This window comes from Rousettus aegyptiacus, unplaced genomic scaffold (assembly GCF_014176215.1).
Source record: "Rousettus aegyptiacus isolate mRouAeg1 unplaced genomic scaffold, mRouAeg1.p scaffold_m13_p_17, whole genome shotgun sequence".
In the NCBI taxonomy this organism is placed as follows: Eukaryota; Metazoa; Chordata; class Mammalia; order Chiroptera; family Pteropodidae; genus Rousettus; species Rousettus aegyptiacus.
The window spans coordinates 43,517,509-43,529,626 of NW_023416292.1; the positions used below are offsets into that span (position 1 = coordinate 43,517,509).

Below are 12,118 nucleotides of genomic sequence, written 5' to 3' on the forward strand. Positions count from 1 at the left end.
ACTCCTTTTTAATGTCATTCTTTCAAAATTTCCATCTATCCTTGAATTTTATCCTTGATAGAATGTAGCCATCATCCCTATTACCATTCATTTCTCCCCCAAATTTCCCTACTTTGAAAGTTCTGCTCAGGGAATTTCTGGAGTGGTATCATCAATGATTTGGTAAAAGGACAAGACTAAATGTGGCAGAATTTTGCTGGAGGTAGGTGAGAAGAGGAGGGGCCATTTAGTCAGAGTGGGGATGGAGGAGTTAGGAACACAGTGCCATAAATGACAACAGGTCACTCAAGTAGATGGGTCATGCATGGGCCAGAGTCCAGTTTGGGGGCGCATCCAGGAACACCTGCCAGTTTGTCAGTTACCAGAATGGAGAAAAGTTGCCACTTCGCCATACCATTTATTTGTGTATATTTAAGAACCACCAAAAGGAAGGAAAACAATAAGTAAATACTGGTAAAGACTAGGACACAGGAGATAAAGGGTGACTCATCTTTGAGACACCTGAGGAGTGGGAGAGTGCCGTTTCCACTTAGAGGGACTCTGGATCTTGTCATTTCACCTGTGGCCCATCTCCACTGACAGCTGGTACTGCTATTTTAATTTTGAAATTCAGCTGTTCCCTTGCCAGTCTTCACACAGCATTTCGGCATGCTCTGAAGCATGACTCATGCTACTCTCCAAAGGCCAAGCCACTTCAGGATTCTGTACAATTAGTGCTCTGCTTCCTGATCTACTGGATATTCTCAGACCAAGAGACAGCATTAAGACCGCAGACAATTTGAGAAGGCAGGAATTCCAGCCAAGACATTTGGCAAAAACCACTAGAGATCACATGAGAGGTCTCAGGGACAAAGAAAAGGAGATTAAAAACACAACTGCCAAAGTTTTACTTAATCTAAAAGAGCCTATTGATTAGATAGCACCATTCCTTCCACTGACAAACAACTAAAATATGTGGTATGAGTACGGTTTGCTACAAGGCCGGGGCCTCAGGAGGAGAAGGGTGGGAAGGGAGCAAGCAAGCTCTAAAGCATCTTAAGGGGTAAATAATAACTTTAGAATTCGGGTGCTATAAGTGGTGATTTGATTTGAGAAAAGTAATTTTTTATCATCAATCTATTCATTAATTACTATTAAAGTGTACACCTTGCAGACTCAAACTTTTGCACGAATAATTATTTTATTTTATTTTTTTCACAACTTACAAAGCTTTGCACCACATTAGTGTTCTTACACAAGAAAATCCCAAGACTTTCATTGGGGGAAGAGGGGTGATTTACATATAGGATATTTATTTTATATACATTAATATTAAATAAAATTGTCATGACAAAGTAATGCCAACCTTGTATAACATGCAGATTATTGCTTAGAACTTGCATATACTTTAAAATGGCACACATACAAATAAAGTATACAAACATTTAAAATATTAAGGGAACTACCTAAAGATGTTTATTAATCTTTCCACATAAAGTACAAGAAACCAAAATAAAGAATACTAAATTGCTATTTTAGTTGCCAATAAATCTGAATAACACTGATTTGTAAACTACCAAGGCTCACATTTCATAAAGAAAACAAAACTTTTCAGCCTTCTGTAAATAAATCAGAAGGTATGTTCTCAAAACATTAAATGTATTTTGAAAAATTTCCAAAATCTTTATGATGATTAATTATGAATGTTATATTCCCAGGGAAAAAAATTATGTACATATCACTCTAGCTATTGAATTTACTGCAGTTTGAAGTAACTTTTTCAAATTAAACCTATGCCTAAAAGTTATTACTATAAACTCTAATTACCAAAAAATCTTGTAACTCATCCTAGTTACAAGTTAGTAAGAGTATTATCTATGCAAAAATTTCTTTAAAAGTAGACATAATCATAGTAGAAGCCAACCAAGCAAGAAATGAAAATATAGACATTTACAGTTATATTTTTAGGTTCCATTAACCATAAAGTAGCAAATACCTTAATGCGCACTTAATTACAGAAAGAATTACATAAAGATATAAAGAAATAAATATACAGATGATATTAATGAGTTTTTGGCCAGAGGTATTATATCTTTGAGATTTAGAAATATTTCTCATTGTTTTTGGTCTAAATATAGGGCCTGATATCAAAACTGTCTACTCCTCTAAGGAGATGATGTAAACATTTTCAGTGCAGGCACAGCAATCTTTAGCAGCTGCCTTCAGCTCCTCACTACTATCCAAAATATCTTTCAATAAAGGGATGACTTACTGTCAAAGCCAGTAGAGGCAGTTTGAGGTCTGGGCTAGAAAGGCGAGGACTCAAGTCCATGGGTGTCATACTTTGGAAAACACCCTGAGTAAGCCATCTGCTGGCAAGCTTGTTTTTTAAAAGAAACATGATCATAATAACTAAGGTGACTTGATTAAAGAGCAGGGCTTACTAACGCTGCCGCAGACCAGGCCGCCTCCTCGTAATATCCTATCACAGAGCTGCCTGTTCCTCCTCCTGCCGTGGGGTCTAAGGAAGAACGTTCAGGTAATTTACACACCTGTAATGAATTCCCAGCTGAAATATGTTATAAAGCTCTTATTGCTAAACTAGTTGAAAAAAAAAAGAAACTACAGATGTTTCTCAATAAAACCAAAACATAATTAGCTTTGCTTCATGTTGTAAACAAGTATTATTAAATGCTAAATGGCTTCCTGTAGCCTCTTAATAAATTATGGTTTGATCGCTAAACTTACTTCAATGCTTTTATCAATGAAAGAACATACTTGTAAACTTTTAAATTTGCCACAATAGACAGGGAAGCTTACAGGTATAGGGAGGCCTCAAGACTTGACTCAGAAAGGTGCTGGCATAAGGGAGAGAGCTGCTGATGACCTGTTTGGGGTGTTAGGAGGAAGGGATAGAAGGACCAGAAGTACTCAGGGGGATAACTTCTAGGTTGAGAAAGGCGCATCACAGCTTTTAAGGGAAAATCAGTCCTCATGTCTTCTCCAACACCAGGTCCTGCTGGCTTTTCACAGTTCTCACACATATCACATGTGTTTTGTGTCAGAACTCACTTTCAGTAGAGTTAGTGTGTCTGTTGTCACCCAGCTGCAGTCAAGGCTGCGCAGCTGTGTGTGCAGCCCCAGCCTCCCCACACAGACAGGGACTCACTGCTGTGCTGGTTCATACCTGTTGAGAAACACTGTGCCACATTTCGGATAAAATTATATGGGTTTGCTTCTTATGGAATCCAAAATATGTAAATACGTACTCTTCTATGAAGTATAACTGATAATCTCAACATTATATGGACTTTTCAGTTTCATTTAACAGACTAAACCACTTCGAGCCAATTCAAATGTATGTTTACAAATTTGCAGTTAAGAGTAACCTAGAAATTGAAACTTGTACGTTTATTTTAATAATGTCTTTTGGGACATGTTTATTTCCCTTAGAAATGAAACAGCACAAACATGAAAATTAAAACATATTTTCCCCTATACATCTGCAAGAGAATAATGTTTCTAAACACATGCCCACAAATAGTACGACCAGCAGTCAAGCGCTCTTCACACTGGTGAAGGACCATTCTCCAGAGAAAGCATACAATGTAAAAACTGATACTCTAGCAAAAATCTGACTTGAGTTAAATAGATTACTAAAATGTAGAAAAGAATTTGATTGCAACACCTATAAACTAGGCAGTTTTTAAAAGTAGACCTTTACGACAGTAGTGGGTTGTCATAGTGCATTAATCACCCTTAGCAATGGTAAAGACAAAATTAACAGCTGGAGTAAAAACTGCATTTCAACTTACTATAATTTAGGCAGGAGTTAATTTCTTTGCACTCTTACATAAATAGTCCATTTTGAGTTTTAAATAAATGCAAAAAATACTTATTAAAAAGATTTTGGACACAAGAATGCAACTTCTATAAACTCAAGCTCTTAATTTTTAAATTCTCCCAAGTCAAATAAAGTATCTAATGCGGAATCTATATTGCATGCTATTTAGTTGATTTTCATTCATTTTCAAAATTTTCTAAGAATTTTTATTTTCTAGACTACTATACTTTCAAAGAGCATCTTTATAGTTACTAATGTTTTTCTACAAAAATAGAGTTGCTTAAAAATGTATACCAATTTGCTTTTATTTTCTATAAATATTTTGAGTTGTTAAATCAGAATACCAAATAGAAATACTTAAATTAATCCATATAGTCAAAATATGTAATATGTAAAACATCCACCAAAAGTTTGTCATTTAATAAATGAAAGATTCATTGTTTAATAAATGATGTGTTATCTTTACTTGTATCTTAGGGAGGTGGGTACAATCATAGGAAAGCAAAATACAGTTCCTGTAAAGACCTGATTTAAAGTAACATGACAAATTACAGTGTCTTTTCTATCTTATGTCTGCTATAACAGAAAATACATAGAGTATACTTTTGGATTTGAACCTAGATGATAAATTGGCTGTCATGCAGCCAGCGTAAAATAAGAATTGCTGACTAAAGGAATAACAAACTTTAGTCGAAACACTGATATTTTAAATATACTTATTTAGTGAGCAGCTATACTAATGAAAGATGCCGTCGATGAAGATAAAAATGAAGTTTTAAACATGAAATAGCAACCATAAAAATTGAAACTGCTATATGGAAACTCACTAACCTTCATTTTGATGGTGGGTTTAAAATCTGTGTTCAGAAACTATAGAAATGTTCAGAGTCAAAAATATTTATTTCAAGTTTTATTTCTTTCTAAAGGAATGAATTTCCAAAATAGTTTTCTAATATAAACATTTTTTTAAAAGCCAGTTTTCTTGCAAAAGAGCAAGAAAAGAACAAGATAAAACCATGTGCTTTCATTCATACACTCTCTACACAATCAATACATATGCAAGTGCCTACGATGTGGAAGGCACTAAATTTAGTAACAAATCAATGTAATATTAGTAGCTTTAAAAAATGAAGACCAATATTTGACATTACTTTCAAAAATAAGTGTATCTAGTATAAGCCAATCAATCTCATTTTACCATTTGGTTATTGGTTGAGATTTTAACTACTTCTTTAAATGTTCTGACACTTAATGAGGCACTATCTACATTAAACAGCCAAATCAAATCAATTTAGATCAAAAGTCTTGAAACACTTCACCCTCATAACATGAGCATGAAAATGAGTCAAACATTCTCTTTCAAACTGAGAATCTGAATGGATCTTTTGGTTTGGGTTTGATTAAATTCAAGTATACACCACCAGTTAAATTTCTTTTTTCTTAGGTGAGAGCAGTCATTAAAGTCAAGTACTTGAGAAAAATAAATAAAGGCATTAATAGGCAACTACATAATTCTATACTTGGGTTGCAAGAACCAAAGCGAAAGAAACATAAATTCACACACGCAAACAAAAAAACCAAAACAAACAAATATATAAAAAAGACCAGAGTCCCCAGTCATTGATCATCATGTAAGACAATAATATTGGTATCAGAAGAGTTGGATTAAATTATGTTTTTTTTCCCCGTGTCCTTTAGGAAAGATAAAAATTCAAAACGCTTTAAATGTTGACTAAGCAAGTATGGGTGTAAACTCTGAGTAAAATATGAATACTGATTTTTTTTGTGGTTTTGGTCTCACCAAGAAGAGGCTCACCTTAGGAGTATGATAACTACATATAAGACTTTGGTACTGATGATGTTAGATTCTGAACTTAGGAGGGCATGCTTTGCAAATAGAAATAATATATTTTTCACAGAAAAACTGCCAGGGAAACAGAGAGAAATAGCAGTGGTAAAGCTTTTTCTTAATGATTGCTCCTATTAGCCTTAATAGTCATCTCTAACATGCATTTTTAGGAGGAATTCATCTCTTAAGGAGCTCTATAAAATCTGTTTTAAGACGTACTATAAAGTAAAAAGGCAATAATTTGATAAAATGCTAGAAATAAAGTGATGTCTGAAAAATTTCAAAATGCCGGAAGTATTTCCCATGACTAACTTAATTAAATGTGCCCAAAGTAAAATGCTTCATCATTAATAGATGATAGCACACCTAAATGAAAAATACATCACTTTTAATAGCCTAAGAAAAAGAGCATTTCGATAATTTAGAAATTAAACCTTACACAGGCCTTGACAGTCATAATAAGAAATGAATGTGGTTCAACAAAATGTTAGCTATTTACATATTTAAAAGCAGTTCCCATTCTTTCAGCAAAATTGGTGACATAAAATCAAGTGCACTAAATTGGCATAGTCATCTTTTCAAAGAGAAAAATATCAATGCAGGTTAACAGATTTCTGAATTCACCACTATATTTATAACTTTTTATTTAAACCTTTATGATATTATCCATGCGTATAATGCAGAAGAAAACTGGAAAAGAAATCTGGGGATAAAAATAAAAATTTAGTTTCTCTTTTCTAAAGGTTAAAAAAAAGACACTGAAATCCTGGATAGTAAGTATAATTAATAAACACAAGAACATGCCAAGAATTCATCCTATCAGTAGATATAACGAAGGTAGATATGAAGTATGCTTATCAATAGCCCACTTTTAGTCAAGTTTCCCATTCTGAAGACTGTTTTTAGCTTTCTTTTGTCTGAAGAGAGAGATGACTTTGATGCACCCCTTTGAAATTTTGATCATCCACATGACATTCATCACATCCAAAATACTACAAGTAGCTATCAAGATAAACTGGAATAAAAATCCCAGCCTCCTGTAGGCCTCTGTTCCAGACACGGAATAAATGTAGCCATAGAAAGATGGCATGGCAGCAATCCGCACAATGAAGAATACTACCGTCATGAGTATCCCATTGATAACGTTAGCCTTGCAAAACTTGGGATAGTTCAGAACTTCAAAGAACCACCTGGAAGAAAATGAAAGAAACATCGCATTTACTCTGCATCTCTAAGGATTAACCACTTAAATTTTAGTTTTTAGTTTTTAAAATTCAGTGAACAGCCAGCCCCCTACGACTTATATGAAGACACAAAAGACATATATAAAAATAATTCTAGATGTGTGCATACACTGGTTAGAGGTTTCAAGGCTGTCAGCTGCGAGGGCACAGAACAATGATGACCTCCCATTAGAAAGCTGGGTCTTGGTTTCTAATACCACTCTCCAATTAAAGGAATCAGGGCTCCTTGAGAAGTGACCGAGTCTAAGGCTGGGACAGAGAACATACAATATGAGTCTAGAGTATTTTTTAATGCCAGAAAGTAAGAAAGTGCTCAAAAAACAAAATGATGAGGTTATGTCCAAGGGACACAGAAACGAACAGAAAGAGCTCCCAAAGGAAAAAACTAACAATTTGAATAACCAAATAAATAATGTAGTATTGGATTATAGCCCCAAGTATAATATAAATATCCATGAATCCATAGTAATATAAATGAATGAATGAATGAATGAATGAGGGAGAAGGGACGAATATCCTGTGCAGAATAACTGCAAATAATTCTTGTAGATATTGGTTGCTCAAGGAGGTGAAGCAAAACCCCTACTCCTCAAGGTGGTGCCAAGAATAGTGACCACCTCCCAAAGAGTTCATATAGAAGGCATGTGGGGTGGAAAGAGTAACTTGAAAATTGAGAAATGTGAGAAACCCTGCCTCAGTCAGGCGAACTAGGTAAATATCAACAGTGATAAGACTTGTTTAGAGCATGCAGTCCTGATACAGTGCGAAGAGGACAGCACTCTAGTCTGTGGTCTTCCTCCCCTAAGCCGAGTCTAATCATAAGAAAAACATAAAACAAACCCAAATTGAGAAATATTCTACAAAACACCCGAGCAGTACTCCTCAAAACTGACAAGGTCACCGAAAATAATTGAAGTCTGAGAAACTGTCACAAGCAAGAGGAATCTAAAGAAACATGTTGATTCAATGTAATGCATCCGTATGAAATCTTGGGACACGAAAAAGGACATTAGGTAAAAAACAAGGAAATGTGAATACAATATAGACTTTAGTTAATAATAATGACCAGTACAGGTCCATTAATTGTGACAAATGCACCACACTAATGGAAGATGACGCCGTAGGGGAAACTGGGGGTGGGCGATATGGGAACACGTCTACCTCATCCTTGCGACTTTTCTGTATATCAAAAACTATTCTAAAAAGCTTATTAAAAAAAAAAACAAACAATATTACCTCATTATTTTGGAGGTTCAAGTGTAAATGTAGTAAAAATACATCCATGTATCTTAATATTCAATTTGACTGAATTAATCATGACTGAATGAGAAATGGCTCAGCCTCGGAAACTAAAAATTAACAGTTAAAAAAAAAAAACAAATTATTTTACTAAGTGAGAATAAAATCTCCAATAGGAACAATTTGTAGAATAAGAGGTGTATTCCAATTTATAAGTACATGTAGGGTGAACAGTGATATTATTCCTGGCAATTAAAAGAGAAAACAGGAAGCCAACAGTCAAATTAATAAAACAATATCACAAACAGGAAAACTGTCACTGAAGCAGTAGAGTCAAAACAACGCCCCTCGGTCTATCCCAAACCTCCTGTCCTCCAGCCTCTCTGCTCCAGACTCACCCTCGTACCCTCACTCGCTCTTTTTTGACTACATGGTAGCTTTGGGGTTACTCAGAAATGCTGTACCTCAAATAACCCAACCCTTCCTAAGCACAACACTTAGCATCGCATATTTCACTTTATCCAATTCGACCACCTCCTCTTCTTTGACCTTCTAACTCTCAAATCCCTCACTATCAGCCCCCGGACTTTGATGCGCATCCTTTGCAACCTACGTGAGCTCACGCAACTTCAGAACACACGTCAGCACCCCTGGTTCTCTCACCACGACATCTATCCCACCCACCCGACCTACCTCCAGCCTCTCGGCAAGCCAGCTTCCTTTAGGCGGGACGGTGTATGGGGAAGGTGAGTACTGTGCCCCACAGCCACACTGCCTGGGTTCAAAGCCTGCTTCTGCCACTGAGCAGCTGTTTTCTTACCTCTCTCTGTTACTGACTTCTCTCTATATCTCAGTTTTACCTCTGCAAATTGGGGATAATGACAGTACCTCCCTATAATGTTATATATTTACATAAGCTGTCATATACATAATATACAGACTTAGCATACTGCATTATACATATGTATATCATATATATGTATACATATATATATAACACATTATAAGCTGTTGTGACACATACTAAGAGATAGATAAGTAGCTATAATTACCCATACTGATATTAAGATAAATGGCACAGATATAATTTAAAGAGATCTAAATAAACTTCAGCCGAATTCCCAAATTTGCTTGATATCCCTTTCACTAACTCCACGTTGTCCACAGAGCTGCTTCCAAACCTGTCTTCCTGCTCATCACTTCCCTTCCACTTCTCAATCCCATCAGAGGAAGTGGCCTGTTCCACTAACTGGGATATATGTCTGAGTCCACCAGCCATGAATTCCCCACGCTCTGACCCTGAAGCCTCACGCACCTTTACCTTTATACTCTGATAAAGAGGTTTTTCTCGATCTCTCGAAAAGGAACTGCTTCTTCACCCATGCTCTGGATCCAAACCCACCTCCTGGGACTTTAGTCAATGATCCCCTTTTCCTTGCTCCATCTACTTCCCCATCTATAGACTGATTCTTCCTTCCTTCATACTAACATGCTCAGTTCTTCCGAATCCAAAACTCTCTCCTTCTGTCTTCCCTGCCAAACTTTTTGAAAGCGAAGTCAACCGTGCATTCAAACATCCTTGCTGTACTTCGCAAGCCAGTACAATATAACTGCATTCCCCTAAAAAAGAAATCCATCACTGGTGGCTTCCTCATAATCAAGACAGTGGATTCATCTTAGCCTTCATCCCAGGTGACCTTTCTATAACATATGACACCTCTACCAGACTTCTCTCTCTCCTCTCTTGATTTCCATGATAGTATTTCTTCTTCATTCCCTAACTATACTTTCTCAGTCTCCACTTCCTCTACCTGTCCCTCATATAGCTGTGCTTCTCAAGGACTATCTCCTTCTACATGCTATACACCAAGGCTACTTCATCCATGGGCTCAGCACCCTGACACAAATCTCTGGTTTCAAGTCTTCTCTTAAGCTCTGCTTGTAGTTCCATATTTCTAATTTACTGCTGGGCATCTTCACCTGACTAATCACAAATTCTCAAATACGTCCATGCCTAAAACCCATACTCTGGCTCTTTGTCTAACCTCCCCTTCCCCTGTGACCACTACCATAGAAAACTGTCTGTTTCTCTTCTGATCCTCCCAACCCTATTCACTGGGACCACCACTGACTTATTCATCCAAGTCAGAAACCTGGAATCTTGATAGACTCTTCTGACAGTCCAAAACCAAGCCCTGTCCATCTTATCTCCTAAAATTCTTTATAGTCGTCCCTTGACTCATTTCATTTCCACTGCTGTGATTACAATCTTCTGTCCTCAGCATCTCTTACCTAGAACACTACGATATCCTACTGGTCTCCCTTGCCTCTACCTCTCTAGCCTTTCTCTTCAATGCCACAAGTCCAACACTACATTTAGCCCAGACTACTTCCTGTTCTCCAAGCACTTCACACACTTTTAAAAATTTTGGTTGTCTGGAAAGGTGATGATCTACAAACCCAGAATTACAGAGCATGTCCTTTGGCTTTCCTATGCAACTGCCATGTTTATTTTCTGCCAATTTTTCCACATGACTAGTCCCTGGTCTTTAAGCCAGTCTCTTTTAAAGGAAGAAAAACTCATGTATGAATTCAAGGTGAAATAATATTTATATAATCGTACTTATCTTTGTCTCTCATGTCAGAAGGGCCAGTTATTTTGTTGGAATCCGTGTCTTCTTACCTAATTAGTACACTCATTCCAAAAAATAAAGGCTAACAGTTTGTGAATGTAGTCAGACTGAAGCTGCGAGGGAAAGAATCAGGAGAAAGAAGAAAGATGTGCGTGGGGGGAGGAAAGAGGGAAATGCTCTCTTTTACCCACCACACATAATTAGCGAGCCAGGTGAAAAGAAAAGAGAGCAGATTGTATGTGTTTGTCATCCCCCTCAACGCCATAAAGAAAAGCCTGCCTTTGATCATTTAGCACCTCTTCCTCCCCAGCCCTTCTAACGGAACTTGAACCTTTCTATTAAGTTTCCTGAGAGTTAACTGTGTAGAGTGTGGTATTCTCTTCACTGCTTACAAATAGTGTAAAAACAATTCAGGTTTTTAAAAAATTATTATTACTATTTGAGGTAATTTGTTTGTATTATTGTTCTAATTCACATTTGGAAAGTGGAGAGGGGGCTTACTTACAGGTAGAGAAAGAAAGAAAAGAAGTGAGAAAAGAGGACAGGAGCAAAGAACCAGTCCTACGAAGTCCTGGCTCGGTGAGTTTGCGGAGCTGGGAGTTGAGAGTCAGAAAATCGAGTGAACCTTGAGAAAGCTGCAGGGTCCAGGAGATACTGTGAGTTCACAAGAAATGAAGAGAATTTTAAGAAGCGTCGCTGTGAGTAACAAACTGGATCTTTGTTGACTTCCTTGGAGCAACTCCAGTAAGGATTTGGATGCCGTCCTGTTTCTGAGACTGTGCAGAAACTGGGCTGTGAGCTGACCTTAGCTATATCTTGGTTGCAGTGTGATTCTTTCAGGCATGTAAACATTTGTATTTAACGAATATTAACTCTTGAAATTTAGAGGAGTTCAGGAACTTAGTTTTAGAAAAGTTGCCTTCCACTCCAATATTATTTGTTGAAATGCAGAGATAAATAAAAAACAGAGAGAGATAATTTTACAATAAAATATATTAATCATAACAGATAACTTTATGTCGCTATTATAGAAACACAGGTGAGGGATACCCAATCCATTCTGGAAGAAGATGGGTTTTATGATGGAAATGATCCCTGGGTCTTGAAGGATGAGTGAGAAGCCAGGCAGCCTTTCTAGAACATGGACAGTTGGAGTGCGAGGAGATTTCTGAGGGGAACTGTGGCAGAAAGAGATAAGACAGCTCTGCTTGTAGAGCCTTCTCCAGCACATTAAAGAGACCCAATTTTATCCTCTAATCCACTGAGGATTCAACCAAGGGAACTGCATATGCTGATTTTTTAGAGAGATCACCACGGAAGATGATAATAT

At 36.7% G+C, this 12,118-nt stretch overlaps 1 protein-coding gene across 2 annotated transcripts in view; it reads right to left on the bottom strand.

The window, feature by feature from the left end:
* Window positions 1-1,161: 1,161 nt before the first annotated feature.
* The window catches only part of LOC107508889 (TLC domain-containing protein 4), a 76,675-nt gene continuing 65,718 nt past the window's right edge, over window positions 1,162-12,118 (bottom strand). For both annotated transcript variants that reach the window (XM_016140915.2, XM_016140914.2), the window contains one exon: window positions 1,162-6,862. In XM_016140915.2, the coding sequence (XP_015996401.1) occupies window positions 6,544-6,862 (319 nt within the window). In that variant the 3' untranslated portion in view covers window positions 1,162-6,543. The remainder of the gene's footprint in view (window positions 6,863-12,118) is intronic.